The sequence below is a fragment of the Catharus ustulatus genome, chromosome 8 (genome assembly GCF_009819885.2).
Source record: "Catharus ustulatus isolate bCatUst1 chromosome 8, bCatUst1.pri.v2, whole genome shotgun sequence".
Taxonomy (NCBI): domain Eukaryota; kingdom Metazoa; phylum Chordata; class Aves; order Passeriformes; family Turdidae; genus Catharus; species Catharus ustulatus.
Window position 1 is genome coordinate 16,478,182 of NC_046228.1, and position 19,395 is coordinate 16,497,576.

General features: G+C 38.9%; 1 protein-coding gene across 1 annotated transcript in view; it reads right to left on the reverse strand.

Annotated features, from left to right (window-relative positions):
* Window positions 1-13,040, reverse strand: part of TNKS2 (tankyrase 2) — a 29,606-nt gene extending 16,566 nt beyond the window's left edge. The window contains exons 1-9 of the mRNA XM_033065879.2: window positions 12,735-13,040; window positions 7,333-7,557; window positions 6,279-6,374; window positions 5,553-5,589; window positions 5,169-5,244; window positions 3,800-3,894; window positions 3,194-3,260; window positions 1,390-1,576; window positions 351-472 (exon numbers count right to left, since the gene is read on the reverse strand). Of these exons, the coding sequence (XP_032921770.1) occupies window positions 351-472; window positions 1,390-1,576; window positions 3,194-3,260; window positions 3,800-3,894; window positions 5,169-5,244; window positions 5,553-5,589; window positions 6,279-6,374; window positions 7,333-7,557; window positions 12,735-12,939 (1,110 nt within the window). The 5' untranslated portion in view covers window positions 12,940-13,040. The remainder of the gene's footprint in view (window positions 1-350; window positions 473-1,389; window positions 1,577-3,193; window positions 3,261-3,799; window positions 3,895-5,168; window positions 5,245-5,552; window positions 5,590-6,278; window positions 6,375-7,332; window positions 7,558-12,734) is intronic.
* Window positions 13,041-19,395: the final 6,355 nt, after the last annotated feature.

The window sequence follows — 19,395 nt, forward strand, 5'->3', positions numbered from 1 at the left end:
GGGCTTTTGGATTTACTCTGGTATTATCAAGAACTCCCCTTTCCAATAACTGCTGGAAACCATCAAAATAAAGCTAACATACATAGTTTGCTGTTGCTTAAAATGAGACTTTTCTACCAAACCCAGATATTCAGACAACCTAAATAGGCCTAAACCATTTGTGTTAGTTTTAACACTAACTTTAAGAACAAAATATTAATCTGTGTTATTTGCTTAACTGGACACCAGATATTCCAGGTTGGTCTGAATTACAACACTTGACACTGCAATATTTATTGCTAAACTATTACCTAGTATGCTTAGGTTAGTCACAATATATACAAAACCACTAATAAATCTTGAGATATTACCAATGCTGTCTCATGTGTCTGAGGATGCTTGAAGTTCACTGTTTCCAAAGAAAGATGTTTCTTTATACGAGCTACATCTGATTCTCTTGCAGCCTGTAGCAGCGAGTGACCTTTGAATTCATCTTTAAAAACAAAGAGATACATAGCAGAGGGTTACACTCCTTGACTCAAGAATGATCAAGAGAATTGTTTCTTTCAGTATAAAAAAAATATTCATTTTATTCAGCAGACCATGGAGCACACATTTCCAAGTCTGACTCAAGCTATTACATCACTTGACAGAACTTATTAGTTAAGTCAAAACACTACACAAATTTTGCTTTGTTTCTAAACCAAACCCAAACACATCCAACCCAAACATCCAAGATCTATTTCACTCACCACTCTGTAGGTTCTACTGTTCACATAGGTACTAACTCAAGCATATAAAAATCTCTACTTTTGACCTAGTTTTGGAAAACCATTTCTAGACACTACCGTGAAGTCTAGTGCGGTATTTACTGACAATTTTTGTAAATATCCCAGAAAGTTATTGTTTGACCACTCAAGGACATAATCTGAGGTCACTCTTTTCAACTCTTTAAGTTTGCTGGACAAAAATCAATACTCTTCATCGAATTCTTTAAATTTTCAGTGATTGTGGCACACTCAAATATATTCAGCATTCTAAACAGTTATTTTTTCTTTTCTTCAAACAAAATCTGTGGAATAAAATTAATATTTCAACAATCTTGATGCAATGATGGGAACAAGTATGGAAAATGAAAGGTCATCAGGGAAAACACGTAATAGGGGAAAAGCTACACAACCCATCACAATCATTTGACTATAAAACTGTCAGTAAAATTATTTTAAATGCCTACATTCAGAAAATACTGCAGTTTCAAATTATAAATAGTGAAATGTACTGTGCAACATTGCACAATTACTTTTAAAGTGTAAGCATTTTCCAAATCTGGTTTCTGGCAGGTCACTGTCTAGGGAATCTAATTACACATTACAGGCTGTAATTGTAGAACTGATCCCACTTCATACTCACATGCTAATCGTTCTTTTAATTGGGGCGTTGGAGCCAAATCAATGGTGCTTTTGTTGTGACAGTTCAACAGTGTTGGGTCAGCACCATAACTTAACAAAAGAGAACATACTTCCACCCTGTTCTTAGAAGCTGCTTCATGCAGAGGGGTGAATTGCCACAGATCCATTGCATTCACACATGCTCCATGCTTGAAAGGGAAAGGGGTAAAAAAAGATGCAGTCAAAACCAGGACGTTAGAAAAAGACTATGTTATTAGTTTTAATACAGTAGACTGTTAAAATAATAATCAATGCTTATATGCAAATTGTTTCCAAGACACTAATTTTCAATCTAACAAAACATTTCAGCACATTGTGGTTTTTAATCACCTGGTGTCCCATAGGTACATTCAAAGAAGCCAAAGGCTAGCTAGTCTTTTCAGAAAGGAAAGGAGCTTTGCTACAGGTCAAATTGGAGAAAGAGAAATATTTACATTCTCCAAATCACCTGTGAGCAAGCTCTGGTTCTCTGCAGCTCTAGAAAACGTCTAGAGTGACCAGCTGCGCTAAGACAAACACCTGTTCTGTGAATAACCCCCAAGACATGAGATGGGCACCCAAAGTTAATTTTAATTCATAACATTTAAGTACAAGATTCTACAAGTAACACTCCTGGATGAGTAACGTATGTGTCATTCTTTTCCAGCAATATTTTGATAGCATTTCAAGTTCAGTCTGTAACCAAGTACATGCTCTATCCCACTGCTTCTCTTGAAGTTGTATGGCTTTGCAGAACGTAATTGGAATACAATTTTAGCTAAATCGTTAAGACACACAGTAATATACAGGCAAAAGTTCATTTGTGGGATTGTGTCTACTACCACCATTGCAAAAACTCACTTTACAACTGCCCCTTGAAGTAAAAAAAAAAAACCAAAAAATCATTACTTTATATTTACTACCATGTAAGCTTATTTCAATAGGTTTTTAAAATTAATTTTTTGCTAAACAAATAGAAAGATACATGGGATTAGTTGGGGGTTGAAACACACAGAACAGAACAAGAGCTATTCCCTGAGCAGCCAAATGTCTGGGGTTAGATAACAGAACACTCTCAGTTGTTATCTTGATTTGCTGTGGTAGCTGAGAATAGGCACAGCTCAAAACTCCTTCGGCAGAGTACACATATTATGTTGCAGCCCACACTTTCAAGTCACTAGTTTAATGTGCATCTTACCTCTTTTCAAGACTAACTTAATCCACATAAACCACTTTGGTTCCAAGAGTTCCCTTCTCTTAGGAAAAGTGACTGGTTTCTCTTTCTTTGTGGTGAAGGCTACAATTCAGGGCCCGAACTAATGTTGTAAAATTAATTTTCCCAGAAGACTGACTGCTCTTTAAAACATTTACTATCTTTACCAGATTTCTTTTTAAACACCTATTATTGCTTTGCCTTCTAAAATATTCCTCTACTTTCAAACTTGAAATACCACTCAGTTTGTAGGGGTTTTTCGATCCTTTTTTTTTTTTTTGGTGAGTGTAGAAAGATTGAGATAAGCAGCACTTACTTGGTGGGATGAAAATATTCAACTTTGGAGCAGAAAGAGTTAAAAACAGAAAGCACATTTATAAAGAAAAAGCTTCCTTGCAAGCAGAAGATTCTGTAACTCCAGCTTAATAATCACTAACATGTAGAGCAAAAGCAATTTATCATTCTTTAGGTTTTGTAAATCTACATACAAAATAAAAACATATGCAACTTGTATTAGTCTATTATAAACTGCTCTTATTTATTAATGTGCAGTTTCATCTCTTCAAAGACCAACCTTTACTAGAAGCTCTGTTACTTCATAATGTCCATAGGAACAGGCATTGTGAAGCGGCACCAGATCTCTACATAGAAGAAAAAGGAGAAAGATGATTATTTTAGTACACACATATTAATTTCAAATGCATCTAACACATTGCAACTAGTACTATGCTTTACGTTGAACATTTTACAACAATAATACAACAAATATTCAAATGAAACTATGGGGAAATAAGAAGCTGAAGAAGAAACCAGAAAATTCCATCAGCACTTATTAGAACAGTAAACATCCAAAATAATCAAGAGTATGAGAAGTGAATTGCATTGTCTCACTGCAGATGAAATGGTTCCACTCAGACTTGGAACCCTAAGCAGGAAGAGCTATCTGCAGGGGATGTTCAGAAGTGACCCTAATTATATCCTTTTCCACAAAAACAACGCTGTAATACCTTTCCTGTGAAAACTAATCAACTTGCATTTGTGTCATAATAGAAAGGTTAAAGGTGACAGAACAGTCTCAAGTTGGAAATTCTTTGTGGTTAAAGCAGTATGACTGCTCTTTACTTCACCTCAATTTTTAACAAATTCTGTTTATTCTGAACAAAGGGAAAAAGGAACCTACCCTTTATCCTTAGCATGTACGTCAGCTCCATGCTGCAGTAAGAGCTGGACTATTTTTACACGGTTATATCCAGCCGCTAAATGTAATGGAGTAGACTGAAACAAAAGAATGTAGAATAAATCAGTAACACAAAATCAATGTTAATTTTATATTTCTTTTTTCACAACTTGTTAACAGTATGAAATGCTGAAGTCCTTAAAGACTTACAAGTCTTAAAAAAATCTCAGAGTGCTCGAATCAGACATATGATGACTACGCTCATTGTTCACTGACTACTCTTGAAGTCAACATAAACACAAATCCCAAATTTACTCTACCACTAATACCAAGGCCATTTTTGGTTTTTAGTCTACCATAGCTAAAAATACTTTGCTGTCACAAACTATGTCCTTGTGAAAGGGGAAGTAGGAAGACCATTAGCAACAATGACTGTTAAACTGTGAAGAAGTGTCTCTGCCAATCAGTGAAGCAAGTTTAAAAATTATCAAGAGGGATTGTTATCCATATTTGTGAGTGCAGTAAGTGAATGGGATGGGGGGGAAATTTAATCTCTTCTAAACTCTCACCCTCCACAGAGCAGACAGATAACTGCTCTATGATCTTTTCTAGCAAACGCATTCATGCATCAGCAGCACTAAGGGCAGAGCTACAAACTAGTGAGGAGAAATCTTATCCTCTGCATTTACAAACCCATCCACTGAACCAGATTGCTACAGTTCCTAGGGGATAAGCCTCATAAGCAGATGAGAAAACAGAGATGCATCACTGTTTTGGAAATCCCAGTATCTTAGCACAAAGCCTCACAGAGGGGAAGTAACTTCATCAAAACTTGGGTCAATGAGTACAAATACTTAATGAGAATAAGGATGCCAAGAAGTGATACTCAACAGCCTGACCCTTCTATAGGCTAGGGGCTAAACCCAGAAGATTTAGGATTTTTCAGAATGGAGATTTTAAACACTTTTTATGTATTTCTTTACCATTATTTACAGCAAAGAACAGTTTGCTCCTGAAACAGGAGCAGTAACTTGCCTAAGGGGGCATGTCAAAGCATGTGTGTGTTTTTCCCTGATAAGGAAAAAATCTGTGAAAAGGTCTCACTTCTTTATCACTGTAGATATGAAGGTCAAGCAGAAGTTGCAATCGAAAATATGTTTGTTTATTGCTCCTATATAGAATTACTTGCACAGTCCTTTCAAGATCAAAAAACAAACAAAAAACCTCATCTGGCTGCTAGAGAAGTGGGATTTTTTTCCCCCACACAGTGAAGAAAATAGATTTTATGTTTAACATTTTAAAAATCTGGCCAAACAATAACTGGATCATGTAAGAGATAACTACTTTTAAATCAGGTTTTAAACAAAAATACCTTTCTGCCATCACTTGCATGACAGTTGACATTTAATGGTGTAAGAAGAGACATCATCTTTTCCTCATTTCCACTCCTGAAAAACAAGGTATCAAATGAGCAGAAATATTCTTATCCCAATTTTTAGTAGCTTATTCTGGTTTGATATTTTTCACTGTGATAATGTTCAACACATCTGAAGCAACACATTTCCCTCCGTATTGTCAAGATTAAAGGGAAAACAAAACTGCATTTATGCAACTACTTTCATAGCTTCACTCACAAAAAACAGACAAAGCTTAACATCCAGATGGAATGCAAGCTCCAAAGACTATATATCTATACATTAATTACACAAAATTCTGCAAATATAACTAATTCCAGTTATTTTCCAAATATACATACCTGGCACTCTCCAAGAGTTCATCTTTCTTGTATTCACCTAGAAGACAAAAGAGTATTCTTTAGCTGTCAAAAAAATATCTATATGTGAAGTTCACTACTTTTCCTCCTCTTCTAAAATTTTAGAGAACATAAATGCTAGATACTTACAAATACTCTTTTCAGTTGTTAAAGGGAGCTTTTAAAAAAGAGGAAGGGTGAGTTTTTACACAGGCAGCTATTGATAGGACAAAGGAAATGTGTTTAAATCAAAAGAAGACAAATTTAGATTAAATGTTAGGAGGAAACTCTTTACTCAGAGAGTAGCGAGGCACTAGAACAGGCTGCCCAGAAAAGTTGTGGATTCCCTGCCCCTGGATTTTTTAAGGCCCATGCCTTAAAACATGGCCTGCCCATTTTTAAGGCCATGTTGGATGGGATCTGGTTAACCTGGTCTAGTCAATGTGTGTGCCCTTGACAGGGGGGCAAAACGACATGATCTTTAAGGTGCCTTCCAACCTAAGCCATTCTATGATTCTATAAATCTGACAGTTCATTTCTGAACTAGCATGACAAACTATCCAGAACATGCCACGACTGAGATGATGAAAGCCATAAGGGAATTAATTCTACTTAGAATTATAGACCAGAGACAAGTTTAAGTAGTATCAAAAAGACAAGCCCCAAACTACCGTGTTGCATCAGTTCAATGGTTACTAGTCATAAAGAAATCTAAAGATTACCACTTACCAGTCAGCACTGCTTTTGCAGAGGGGTCTGCTAAATCCAAAGCTGTTCTTCCATCTGTGTTCCGGATGGTTGGTTCAGCACCATGCTGCAACAGTACTACAAAAATGCCAAAGTCTTCCATGAGAAAACAATTCTACTACACAAGGTTTATGAGACATATCATTACTGTAATCTGAAAGCAACAAAAGAAACATCCTAACTCCCTTTTTCAAATTTTTAATGTCAGCATTCTGCAATGTCATCTGTGACCAGAGTATCTGGTGAAACATGTCTAGACACATTTTAAGAGAAAAAAGCAAATCAGAAAGAGAACAACCACAGACTGACACAAGACAATCCCAGCTGAAAGCTTGTGAATGACCCACTATGAAAACTCAGCAGCTATTTTCCATCAGCTCCAGAGCATGCAGCCCCAAATCCTGTGCTGTCCTAACCTGCAGACAGCAGTGGCAGGCTATACATGTTGCACTCATATTCAGGCCCAACAGGCAATGTTATCTTACAGCACTCTACAGCTCTACACTCTCTTAAAGTAAATTGCCGTAAACCACACAATCAAGATGTTTCTTGACTACATGTCTTACTTTCTACCTCTTCCTTAAAGAGCTCCTCTCAAGAACTGAATAGGTAAAATAGGTAGTCAAGATAATTGAAGTTTTCCCATCCTTAACTAATTTAACACAGCTGCTACACATAAGACAGAATTAATCCATTATTAAGATCACTTTTTTTTCTTTCCACTGCACTGTGATCAGAAGCAGAAGGCAGTATAAAAGTCTAGGCTGAAATAGAATTTAGCTCCACCATGTCACTTTAAAGCACTTCCCCCATGATGCCAATGTGAACCTTTATAGGTAGACAATCATACAAAATAGATCCAAAAACTTGTATCTTGTAACAGTGACATATGAATTGAAGTTTATGAAAGTTGTTTACTTTTAACCCTTGTATCAGCCATAGGTCCATAAAGTGAAAATGAAAACCTTTAAAAGGTTCTTGATTTTTCACAGTGAAAACAAGTGAGTCAGTCACAGGAAGAGTGGGAGAAAATTACCAATGCAGACATCTGTCTTCCCCTTAATGGCAGCTTCATGAAGGGGAGTGTAATTCCAATTATCTCGAGCATTAGGATCTGCACCGTGCCGCAAGAGCAGATTGACAACTTCAGCATGGCCAAAAGAGCAAGCGTTGTGAAGAGGAATAAGGCCTCCATCATCTCGCGCGTGGACATTGGCACCACTTTGAAGTAAATATTCAACTACATCCTTCCGACCAAAACCTGGAAAAGGAAAAGGGAGAAAAGGCTTCAGGGTGGGGTAAGAGAAATTCCTGCCCCAAACGTACACATTCAGCCAACAAACTTCAATAACAGTAACCACTCCTAAAGACAATCACAAGTGGCATGCTTTACTACAGAAGCATTTACACTCTAAGGATGTTTCTGAAACTCTTAAAAATTAGATTAAACCCAGCAGAAAAATAATATTGAAGATTACAGAAACAATATCTCAATAGGGTTCCCTCAAATTTCAGCTGTATCTTGCATTCTTATATAATGGCAAATGAACTAGCACATCAAAGTGTATCTGCATTTGCTCCAATATGTCCACATGAGGCCCCAATACTCCAGGATTTCTGCTTGTAGCCATTATACCCATCTGGTTATGTTCCAAATGCCACCTCAAAGGTTCCATGAATGTCTCTGTGGGTCTCAGGGCAGGTAAGAGTCATATTTCAGCTGCTACGTATCAGTCTTCCGACAAGTACCTTCTGTGAAATAACTCATGGGCAGGATTTGGCCTTCCTTGCTCTAAATACCTGAGTTACAAACTGTTTTCCTGAACAGATCAAGATCTGGATGAAGTCTTGAGCTTTCCCCTCAGAGGGAATAACCATGAAGTTGCCAACACCACTGATATCCAGATTGCAGTAAATTTAAACTTTGCTACAGATCACCCATATAATGACCATGGTAGGTTTAAGTCCTTGCAACCATAACCTAGAAATGATGGATATTCCTGATATCAACAAAGCATTTCAGTGACAAAGTCACCAAAGCATACAAGTGTCAGATTTCAGCTATAACTGAACTTTCAGTCTTAACTTAGTCATGACTGAAGGTTGTCATAGCATGTTCTTCACTGAATCTGACTTCAGTTAATCCCTCTTCTGGAGCAAGAAGCACTTTCACCACGTGGAGCTCCCAAAACCCCCACTGCCATTATTAAGCAATTTCTGGATCCCACTTGTCAAGAGAAGATCTTGTAGACAAGCTGTATATGTCAGGGAGAAAGGCCTGGACAAGCACTCATAAATACTACAATTTAAATTCTCACTTTACTCTTCTTCCCTCAAAAGTCTGGTAAGGAACCACAGCCACCACAGGATCGTCATTATTGTAACAATCATTTTATGTCAAACTTTTGAATCACAGGATGAACTTCAAGGTGTTTTCCAGTAACAGTCACAAGGCTATACTGGTGATGTGCTTCTTCAAAATACAATACTGGTGATGTGTTTCTTCAAAATACTAACAATACTAACAATACAAATCTTAGCTTACTAGCACCTTGCCTAAGACAGAACCACAGATCCTACAGAAAATTAACTCTTGAGTCTCACCATGACACTTACCCACCATGCCTCTCCTAACAGAGAACAGGAGCTCAGCATACTTGGGATGAGAACTGGATCAGATACATGGTCCATGCAAAACCAATTTATCTGCACAGGCACAGTAAATCATATTCACTGCACATGCGTGCATATTTCTGCTGCCAAAAAAAAATATGAGTAGCTATACCCATGCCGCCATATTCTCTATATTACATTATATGCATCATGTTTCTCATTCTTAAGTGTGTTTAGTTATTCTAAGTATTACAAATACTGTTATTTTTCTTAAACATATCCTGATATTTTTCTTGCTTCTGCAAGCTTTCAAGAAATTCTGTTTATAGTCTGAATCTATACTCAAAACATACTAAATTATCTTGAGAAACTACTCAAAAGAGACCTTCACATGTGCCACAGTCCTGCAAACACATAATCAAAACTGTTATTTGATGACAGACTGCTTGGTATTTTCTTTCAGTACCAAGAAATGTTCTCCAGGACTGTTGCAATTATGTTAGAAAAAACTGATCAAATTCTTTGTCCACAAATTACTTATCTGGTAGCTAAACCACTCATTCTTGCGCAGAAGGCATTCCTACCTCTCAAAAGTATTGATGTAAAGCAATGATTTTACTGGTAAAATACCTCAGCAGGAATCAACATCAGAATTGAAAACCAGCTGTAGAAAACCTTATTACAGGCCTAGAGAATTGCCTTGGATCCCTCTATTTAGTACAGAGGTTCAATCAGATACAATTCATGAGCAATCCACAGCTTCTCTCTCAGCGAAGCCTGCATCTACTCAGTACCATAAGGACAGCAATACCCCTCACCTACAGCAGCTAATTTAATGCCCATGGAATTAACTCATTTGTATCACATCGATTTTTGTAATTTCTCTCCAGCACTGAGTGCACAGCAGGGATTCCTGACTTCCTTGGGGAAGCATCTGTACAAGAGGGCACCATATATGGAAGGGGAATTATTTTCCCATTACTTTCCAAAGGATGCATGAGTACAGAGGAAGTGGCCACAGTGCACAGTGGCCTCTGTTGTTTTCCCTGAGAGTGGAAATAGGGGAGCCTTTGCTATCACAGGAAGGCACTCACTGCCTACTCTAAAAATTCCTCTTCATCATTAGTTGGCTGCAGTAAAAACTATTTCAACACTTTAAAAAACCCCAACGCGGCAATTTTTAAGAGGTTGGGGTTTTATTTAGCTCTTCAGCTTATCAAGAGATCACCTAAAAGGGATCACAGCTTTCAACTGTGCAAAGTAATGGTTCTATCATCAGGAACTCTTTGTTTTTTATTGCCAAAAAGAAAGGCTGGCTACTCGGGACCTTCCACTGACACCCTTCTACCACCTGTGACAGTTGAGCAGCTCACTGCACTTGCTCTGTGGGAAGTTATAATCTTTTTGCTGACAAATCCCAATTATTAATCATAGTAGAAATGTACAACGGTGTATAATTTTAAAAAGGTATTTATTTACAGTCACTGTATGCCATAATTGACATTCAACTCTTGATGGGATAAAAAGCTTACAGAAAGAATTTAGCTCAAATCCTTTTCCCCTACTCTGGGTGATCATAATCTTCATTAATTTTAGATTGAAGGAAGGGCATTTTGGTACCTGCCAAGTCCTTAAAACCGTGTGATATTTTGAACTTTGACACACACTGTGATGAAAAAGACTGACTTGATGAAGCATCTGCAGCTTATGATGGGAGAGGATGGAGCCTCTTTTATTGTGAAGGGTGGTGGGTTCTTGACAAAACCTCCAAGATAACTTAACTATCACATGCACACCTGTGTACTAAAAAATCCAAACAGTAACCTCCAATATGTGTTACTTCTGATAATGACATATTTCCAGGAAGAGCCTGAACCTTTTTTTTTTTAACATCTTTTACTTCAAAATTCACCTTTATAAACTGACACATGGAAAAAGAGGATTGGGTTTCTTTTTTTTTTCCTTTTTTATTGTATTTGTTTTAATTGTTAGGTAGGATCTGGAAAAATATGTAAAAACAGAACCTAAGTTCAGACCCAGAATGCCACTAAAAAAAGGCAAAAAAAAGGCAATACAAAACATGGTGTATTTCAGCTCAAGCTCCTCCATAAAAGAAGTCTTGAAACTGAATGAAACTAGTCAGAGAAGTTTTGTAATGTATTTTCCAAGAACACCCAGGTAACTAGGATAAACAAAGCAGGAATACAACAGATTTTTGCTTTTTACTTCCTGGAATGCGACTCCTTTAGAGGCAAAAACAAAAGCAATGAGTATTACTCCAACAGTGAATAATAGGGGAAAGGCAAAACCAAACAAAACCAGTCAGGCCCAAGTCCAAGAGCTACTTATGTCCACCTTTCACACAGAGTCTATTGCAGGTGGGCTGACAACAGCAGAACCTGAGGCGCTGAAGAGAGTTCCATGGAGAAATCACACAAGTGTTTTCTGTCACATGTTCACCAGAAACTCTCAGCATCTCCTACAGGCCACGGACATGAGCAATTAATTTCTCTGTACCAAGACTGAAGAACACTCAGGCATGACAAAAGCGTCTCCCATTTACACACCAACCTGATTAACATTAGAAATCTAACAACTGCATGAACTTACGGCTCTGCATTTCTAGAAAAAAAACTATTTCTACAGATCAGGAGTTATTTAAAGCCAAGACAGATCACCCCTGTTCAGAGACATAAACTAAATCATTACAGTGAATGTGAAACATCTTAGGCAAAAAAAACCCCCGAACTAACAAAAAGCAAATAAAAACAACTCCTCACTTCTCCAAAATGCTCTAAAACATACACAGTTGTTTAGAAGTTCAGAGTTTATAACTGGACAGGCAGGATTGCTGCATATAAAAAATCAGCTACAAAATTGTTTTCCTCTGACAGGATATTTTAAATTGTCTCCTGAGCTCTCTTGCTGATCAAGCTTCTTGAATTTATGAAGTACTGCAGTCCTGAGGAGGCTTTCAAGAACTTAGACCTTTTAAGTCTGAGTCAACCGCTTAACATGAGGAAAGGACACCTGAAGCAGAAACCTTTACCAAGACAATCTAATAAAGAAACAAACATCTTTGTTGCTATCCATATTGTTCAGCTGAAAAGAAGCTGCTGATTCCTGCAGCCTGTCAGCCTTGCATCTAAGGCTGCAATTAAACCAAAACAACCAACATGAAAACAACTGTCACAGTCAGGTCTTTGTCTGAAAAGGTGGGATACAATCTTCTGGCCTGTTGCCAGTGAAAGCAGTTGTCCTGTGATGTCAGTTGTTTGCTTACTTACGTCCTGAATTAACAAAGTCCATTTGTCAAAGATAAGAAGGCAAAACGCCTAGAGACGGTGTTATCTGACAAGCACCTTTATGAGTTCAATTCTAAAAACGCACAGGCCTGCTGAGATCCACGAGAACTGTACGTGGGACCTGTCCCCGTCAGAGCTCACGAGTCCCAACACGAACAGCATAAACCCCACTCCAGATGTGTCCTCAAAGCCAGATGAGGTTTGTTTAAAAAAAAAAAAAAAAAAAAAGGGAACAGGCGAGCAGACGCAGCTGTACCGCCCGGCGACCCCCACTGCGGGGGTGACACCGGCTCGGTCCCGGCGCCCGGCAGGGCCGCGGGGCGGGGGCGATGCTCAGGGGCCACCGGAGCTCTCGGACCCCCCGCGCTGCGCCCGGCCCGAGCGGCGAGGCCCGAGCGGCCCGGCGCTGCCCCACGGCCCGGCCCGGCGCTGCCCCACGGCACGGCCCGGCGCTGCCCCACGGCACGGCCCGGCGCCCCGGGGAGGCGGCGCTGCCCCCCGGCTCCCCCTGCCCCGGTACCTGCGGCGAAGTGCAGCGGGCTGGACTTCCTGCCCGCCGTGTCCCGGCTGTTCACGTTCTCGGGCCGCACCAGCCGCTTGACCCGCTCCACGTCCCCGTTCCTGCAGGCCTCGAACAGCTCCCGGGCCGGCTCGGCCGCCGCCGCGCCGCAGCCCGGCGCCTCAGCCATAGCGGCCGCGCCGCCCGCGCACCTTCGCCCCGCCATGGCCGGGCCGGGCCCCGCGCAGCCCCCGCCGCCCCTCACGGCCCGCGGGGCTCCGCACGCGCTCCCGGGCGGGCGCTGCGCCCGGCGGAGGGATCCGGGCACCGCCGGGCTCGTGCGCAGGCGCGCGGCGGGAGCCTCCCAGCGCCGGGCCGCGGTGCTGCGGCTCCATCCGGGAGCGGAGCGGGCCCGGCCCAGGGGCGGTGCAGCGTGAGGGACGCGGCTCGCGTGGCTGGGCGTGACCCGCCCCTGCTCCGCTGTGAGGAGCCAGCAACATGCAGCATAGCGATTCCTCCCAGAGGAACAAATGTGCCTTTGCTGCTTTCAGTAATAAATGTAGGGGTTTTTCTGTTCAGGGGTTTTTCGCCCCCCCGCAAAATGTGTAAGATTGGATTTTGGTGCCAATGGTTTCATGATCCTTGCACGGCTGCTCATACAGCAAAATAGTGTGACTCCGAGGAAGTTGGGTACTTGCATAACTCTGAAATGGAAATTGTACAACATAAATGACATGGTTCTCTTTATTAATCTCGGAAAACAGATACCAAGAAAACCTGCTAGTTGACTTTGCCAATTCAAGGTTTTGGAAGAGAATGGAAAATGTCCCCCCTCCACCCCCAGTAAGCCTCATCTGCTTGATGGGGGAGCCTGAGCCCAGGTGGGACTGTCTAGAAGAGGATTCAGTTGATAATTCTGAAATGTGTTTTGTTTGGTTTTTTTTCCCACACACCATATTAAAACACTTTGAAAAAGGTAGTTGAATAGGGTCAGTACCTTCCTGTTGCAAATGCAGAGATGGGTACCTCCAAACTCAATTCATCTTGCAGACTACTGTTACAGTAGGAAAATTACTAAATACAAAGGAAAAGATCTAGCACATTTGTACAGTCTAGTCATTTCCATTCTGTCAAACATCCCTGAAACAAGGCAGTTACATCCAAATTTCCTCTCCCTGGTCCTTTAGGCTCAGGCCTAAACTGCACCCAGGAATTTTCTGGGGGGAGACTGGAAGCTATACCAGGCTGTCACCATGCTCTAGTGACAGATCAAGGTCTGATGCTTGTGTCTGTGTCCTGTTCAGCATACATAATTCATTCCCTGCTTTGCATGGGACCATAATGTTCCTGCATAAACTGTCATCAAATGTGGCTCATAGGCCTGCAGCCCTCTCAGACCTTCCCACCTTCTCCAAAGTATGCACGATGAGAGCTTCCCTTCCTGCCTGCAGGTACCACAGACTGGAAACAAGACCTGCAATGCTGCCATTTGTATCTTTTATTACCACCATTAGCATAGCTGGAAAAACTATACAAGCTTTTGAGTTCACAAACCTTTCTCTGGGCCTACCGCTGAAGTGGCAAATGCTCTAACTTGACTGCTTTCATTTCAAAATTGGAGAAGGGACTTTGTATCTAGAAATCAGCAGAAGTGCAAATTCCTGTGTAAATACAATCACATCCTACTCCTCAGGCCTTCTAAGTAATTTCAAATCCAGAACAATATTTTACTCTTCCACTGGAACAGGATTATAAAGAGCATTGCCTGCAATAAACTCTACATTCTCTCCACATCACTATGCCCAAAATATACTATTATTCTACATTATCTATAGCCTGATTTCTTTTTCCAGTGTATCTTTGTGATAGCTTGAGTGGAAAACTACAGAAGGTCTTTATGAATGGGAACAGTTTAAAAAAATATACCGTAAGAGTAGAATTCAATTACCCTTGAATTCAAGGAGGCAAAGACTCTCAGCATGTTTTAGGACTGGTGTATTAATAGTGACTGCACAGTGACTTCTGAGATTCACCATACATATCCCTCCTTTTTTGTTATTTATAAGTTTATTTATTTTATGAGAAAATAATACCCAATATTTTTCTTTTTTCTTCTCTAAAGTAGCATGGTTAGAAAACCACAGCTGAAATATATGCCAGATCCCACCCAATACATGGGCTAGGAAGTTTTCCAGAGGCAGCAGAGGGTTTGTAACTCACCTGTTATTAACCCAACCTGAGAGGCTCAGCCATGAACAGTTCAAAAACATTTCACTGTTATTCCTTTTAGTGTGATTTGTGATATATCAATGGCCTCTACATTTGAATTGTATTTATTCTGGTGGCATAACCTCACAAAACAGAAACATGAAGTATTTTGGAAGTTGATTTAGAAGCACGCTTGGTCACTAGAGGGCAGAAAAGGAAAGGAGATAAAAAAAAAGGAAGGAAAGGAAAGAAAAAAATGAAGGGAAAAAAAAGAAAAAAGAAGCAAAAGAAAAAGAAATAGAGAAAGATATAGAAAATGAAACAAAAAGAGGGACTGTTGTGTACGGAAAGACTAAAGCAGCCTAAAAAAATAAATGCTTTTCCTTTCTGCTTAGGAGATTAAGGTTTGCTTATGGGGAGAGACATTGTTCCTGCCAATCTATATGGCAGTCCACCAGATTTAGGATTTTGAGCTGTCAGCCCTTCACATTATGAGGATTTTCCAGTTCTTTCTAATTGGTCTCTGAAGTGCTTTGCTTTGCTCATGGAAGTAAAATGCTAGAATAAATAGAACATTTCAAGAATTTAGAAATTTAGCTTATTCCAAAAGGAGAATGATTAAAAATTTATTCAATTTAAAACATTTCCAGATGAGACTTGGAAAAAAAGCCCAAACCAAGGATAATTAATGTGTACATCAGGAAATAATAAAACATTCCTATAAAGAAAAGGGCTTATTTTGGAGAGAAACAGAAGTGATCTGTTGTTTATTAGTAAATTTTTGTAACTATAAATAGAAACTTTCTCAGTGCAAGCTTCTTTTTCTAAATGAAAATATAAATTTAAGAAATACAGGCTCACTGCAAAATCAAAGCAGTACAGGCTGTACATCATTGAGTATGTGTAATGCTGGATCTTTAAAGAAACTTTCTCTCTTCCCCTTCCTATTTCACCCATGAGGTACTTTGGCTATGTCTTTTAAACAAGCAGGAACTAGCTCTTATTCTCTGCCAATTTCCCGTGTGTAGTTAGTGCTGTTTTATATGTACCACCTTTATTTTACCAGCAGATGGGGGTAAAGTGTAATAATTAGAAAATGTTGTTCTGAAATAATAAAGGGATTAAAAAAAAAAGAAAAAATAAAAAAGGAGACATGGAGATGGTGAAATGTTGAGAGACTGAGCTTTTCAGAGAGGAGCAAACACAAAGCTGAGTGGTCCCTCCAGGAGATGGGGACACGCTGTGAGTTGTTAACAAGTTGTAAGGGTAGGCCACTTAGTTATCAAAATACTGTGTCTGTGTATGTAGCAACCAAGATAATTGTTCAGCGGCTTCATGACCAGCTGTGGGGACAGCAGTTAGAGAAGATTCTTTTTAGTGGTAGGGAGAAGCTTGTGATTCAGACACCAGCAGCACAGATAAGTGTATGAGAGTTCATGGAAACTAGGCTACACAGAAAAGAAAAAGCCCTTGGTCCAGGATGCCTGTGATTTGTTTAAAATTGTTCCAGTTTTCTGTCAAAAACTGCTAGACAGAAACATGTCTAGAGGACTTAAAGAGAGCTCTTGTTTGTTTTTCTGTAGTGCCTGGAACATTCTGGGATGACAGAGAGCTTTTTTAAAAGCATAGACTCCTTGCATGCAAAGCAGAATTACACAGGGTGCCAGCATGGGAACATGGCAGAGGCCTGGGAAGTTGTTATTTTTTATTGGGAAGAAACCACAAGCAGCAGAGGAGCAGTAGGGCCAAAGATCAGCCTTCACTGGGGATGCCAGCAAAACAGATTCATCTGTACCTCTAGTAGGTATAATAATGCAAAAATGCTACAAGCAATTAAAGGCAACCAGAATATCTTTCCAACCATGAAATTAATTTTTTTCTGAAGCTAATCAAAAGAAAACAAAAGGGTTAATTAGGTTATAATTTGTGTAGAACTGACTGAGATAGTAATAGGGAAAGAGCAATTCTCTTGAAAAATCATTTTAAGGGAAAATATTTCAGAGGAGCAACCAACAAGTAGCAAGAGACCCTCCATGCATTTAAATTGCAGTTCAAGTGACATTTTATTAACAAATTTTGTTATTTGTTTTCTGTCTGAATTAAAAGCAAAAATAAATTTTAAAAGGCTCTGTGGAGGTTCAGACATCTTCACAATCTGTCCTGGGCATTTAACAGAAGTGTCTGGTCCTCCAAGTCATTGACCAAGCAGGCAGGTTTCTCAGTGTTTTACTCTTAACTGCCTTCTGAAGCACTGTTCTTCTTTCCACTGATGGCATAAGAAGCCTAGACTTCTAATTTTGACACCTAAACTGGTTACCTATAGTATGTAAATACCATACAGAGCAGGCAGTGTGAAGGAAAGCAAAGAAGAAACTAAATGTAATTTTTTTTTAAAAAAAAGTAGTACTGTACCACTCCAAATAGTTGCACATAGATTGTCAAGTTGTTATTTCAGGACAGATCTTTGGAAGGCAATTTCTCAACAATTCAAATGATAGCTTCTTGGAACAGCTAGTTCCACAGTCCAGGGAAAAAAAATAGGAAAATGAACAGGCTATTCTTGACTTCAGCCTAAGAAAAAATTACTTAGTTTGAGAAGTTTTTATAGTTTCACCATGAAGTAATAGTTGTCAAATCCAGTGAATTTCAGTATTTCTAATGGAAGGCTCCTGCTGAAAAGTAGTCCATGGCAGTGATTCAGAAGAGGAATTGTGATGAGAAGAAGGAATGTCATTACAGTGATATTAAAATCAGACATGAAACCATTAAAATCCTAAGACTTACTGTGAAGAATATATTATGCAGATTTTCAACTGAATGACAGAAAGTAAGAAACATGTTCAAATGGTTGTTGGAGTCTCACTCTAATGACCAGAAATTTTCAGTAAAAACCTATAAAAATAAATACAATTTTTTCTTTTAAAAAGGAGGATTAAGAGAAGTGAGCACAGTTATGTATACGTCCCACGAAGCATAAGTTATCACAGAGCTGAACATTACAACTAGAAACTTCTCCTTTGGGAGGATTTTTCCCATACCTTAAAATTCATTGTAAGCAGTAATGTCTCAAAAAGGGTAGAGTACATTTTGTGAGGGATATTCTTTGAGGAAAAAAGTGCTCCATTAAAACGACTCTTATGTTTCTGCAAGTAAGGTTTAAAATCTTCATCCAAAGATATTTTTGTCTGTAACAGAAAAATCTCATAATAATCAGATATTTACCAGGTAAAGATATTTGCCTTCCTACCTGAATGCAGAGTAGCCACACTGCAAATAAGTGGCTAATCCTCACTTTAGTGATACCTATTTCATTTATTTGTTCCAAGAGTCAACTGGAGACAGAATCCCTTTATCAGACCCCTGAGATAAAAAAAAGCAACAGAACTGCTGGTCACATCTTAAATTTATTGAAGACTTCAGTCTAACAAAAGTTAGAAAACGTCAAGTAGTCAGAAAATTCTAAAATAACTGTACACTTGAACAGTGTTGAAAGCAAATTAAATTGCAAGAATAAATTAAAAGCCATTAATCTGGCAATGTTTTAAGACCCTGTTACATAGGTCTTAATTTTTGTATGTATTACCTGACTAAATATGTGCAAAAAAAAAGAATCTTGCACAAGCTTCACTGATACTTTGCAAAAAGCTTACTGAATTTTACCCTGGAGTTTATTAAAACATTCTAAAAGTTAAATGTCTTTGGCATCATTCTCTCTCTCTCACACACGTATGCACCCACACACAGATGCACACACACACAATACCCCTGAGTAAAGCAATTTTTAAACAGAATAGTAAATTTGTTGGCTTTGTTTATTGTAAATATTGTACATTTAAAGGATGGGAAAATATTAACACATTAAGTATTGGTTTCCATCACAGTTCAGGGGCATAAATGCATGGCAACTTATCATTCATTTATGTGTATACACGGCTTTTCTCTGGATTTTGTTATTTTTTAGCAAGAGAGAGAATATTTTAAGGACTTTATTCAGGCAGTTTATTCTAGGATTATTTCTGTGATCTACTTTTTAAATTCTCTAATTATTATAAGCAACTGATATTTTTCTATATAGTTTATATGAAGCCTTATGGCAGTAATTTATGTCTTTATTTGTCCACGGAAGATAATTTTTCCATTCAGTTCAGAAAATTACTTATTTTCTTCTTTCATCAAACATGCCTTGATTAATGAAATATTGCCTTGTGGTCAGTCTCAAGATCATGGGTACACAGTGACACAATCTGACTGCCTAAAAATAGTAAATGGTGCTAAATTTCACCTGAGAGTGTGATTGATTATTTAGCATGGCACTATGTACTTGGCCAGTACAGCCAATGCCTAATACCTGATAAATTCCTCTTTAAATGGCAATACTTTTTAGTCTATAGGGTAATGCTGTGTAATGAGGATTTTTGCTATCTGGGAAATATGTTTAGAAGTTTTCCTTTTCATATTTTAGAGGTTGCTGAAT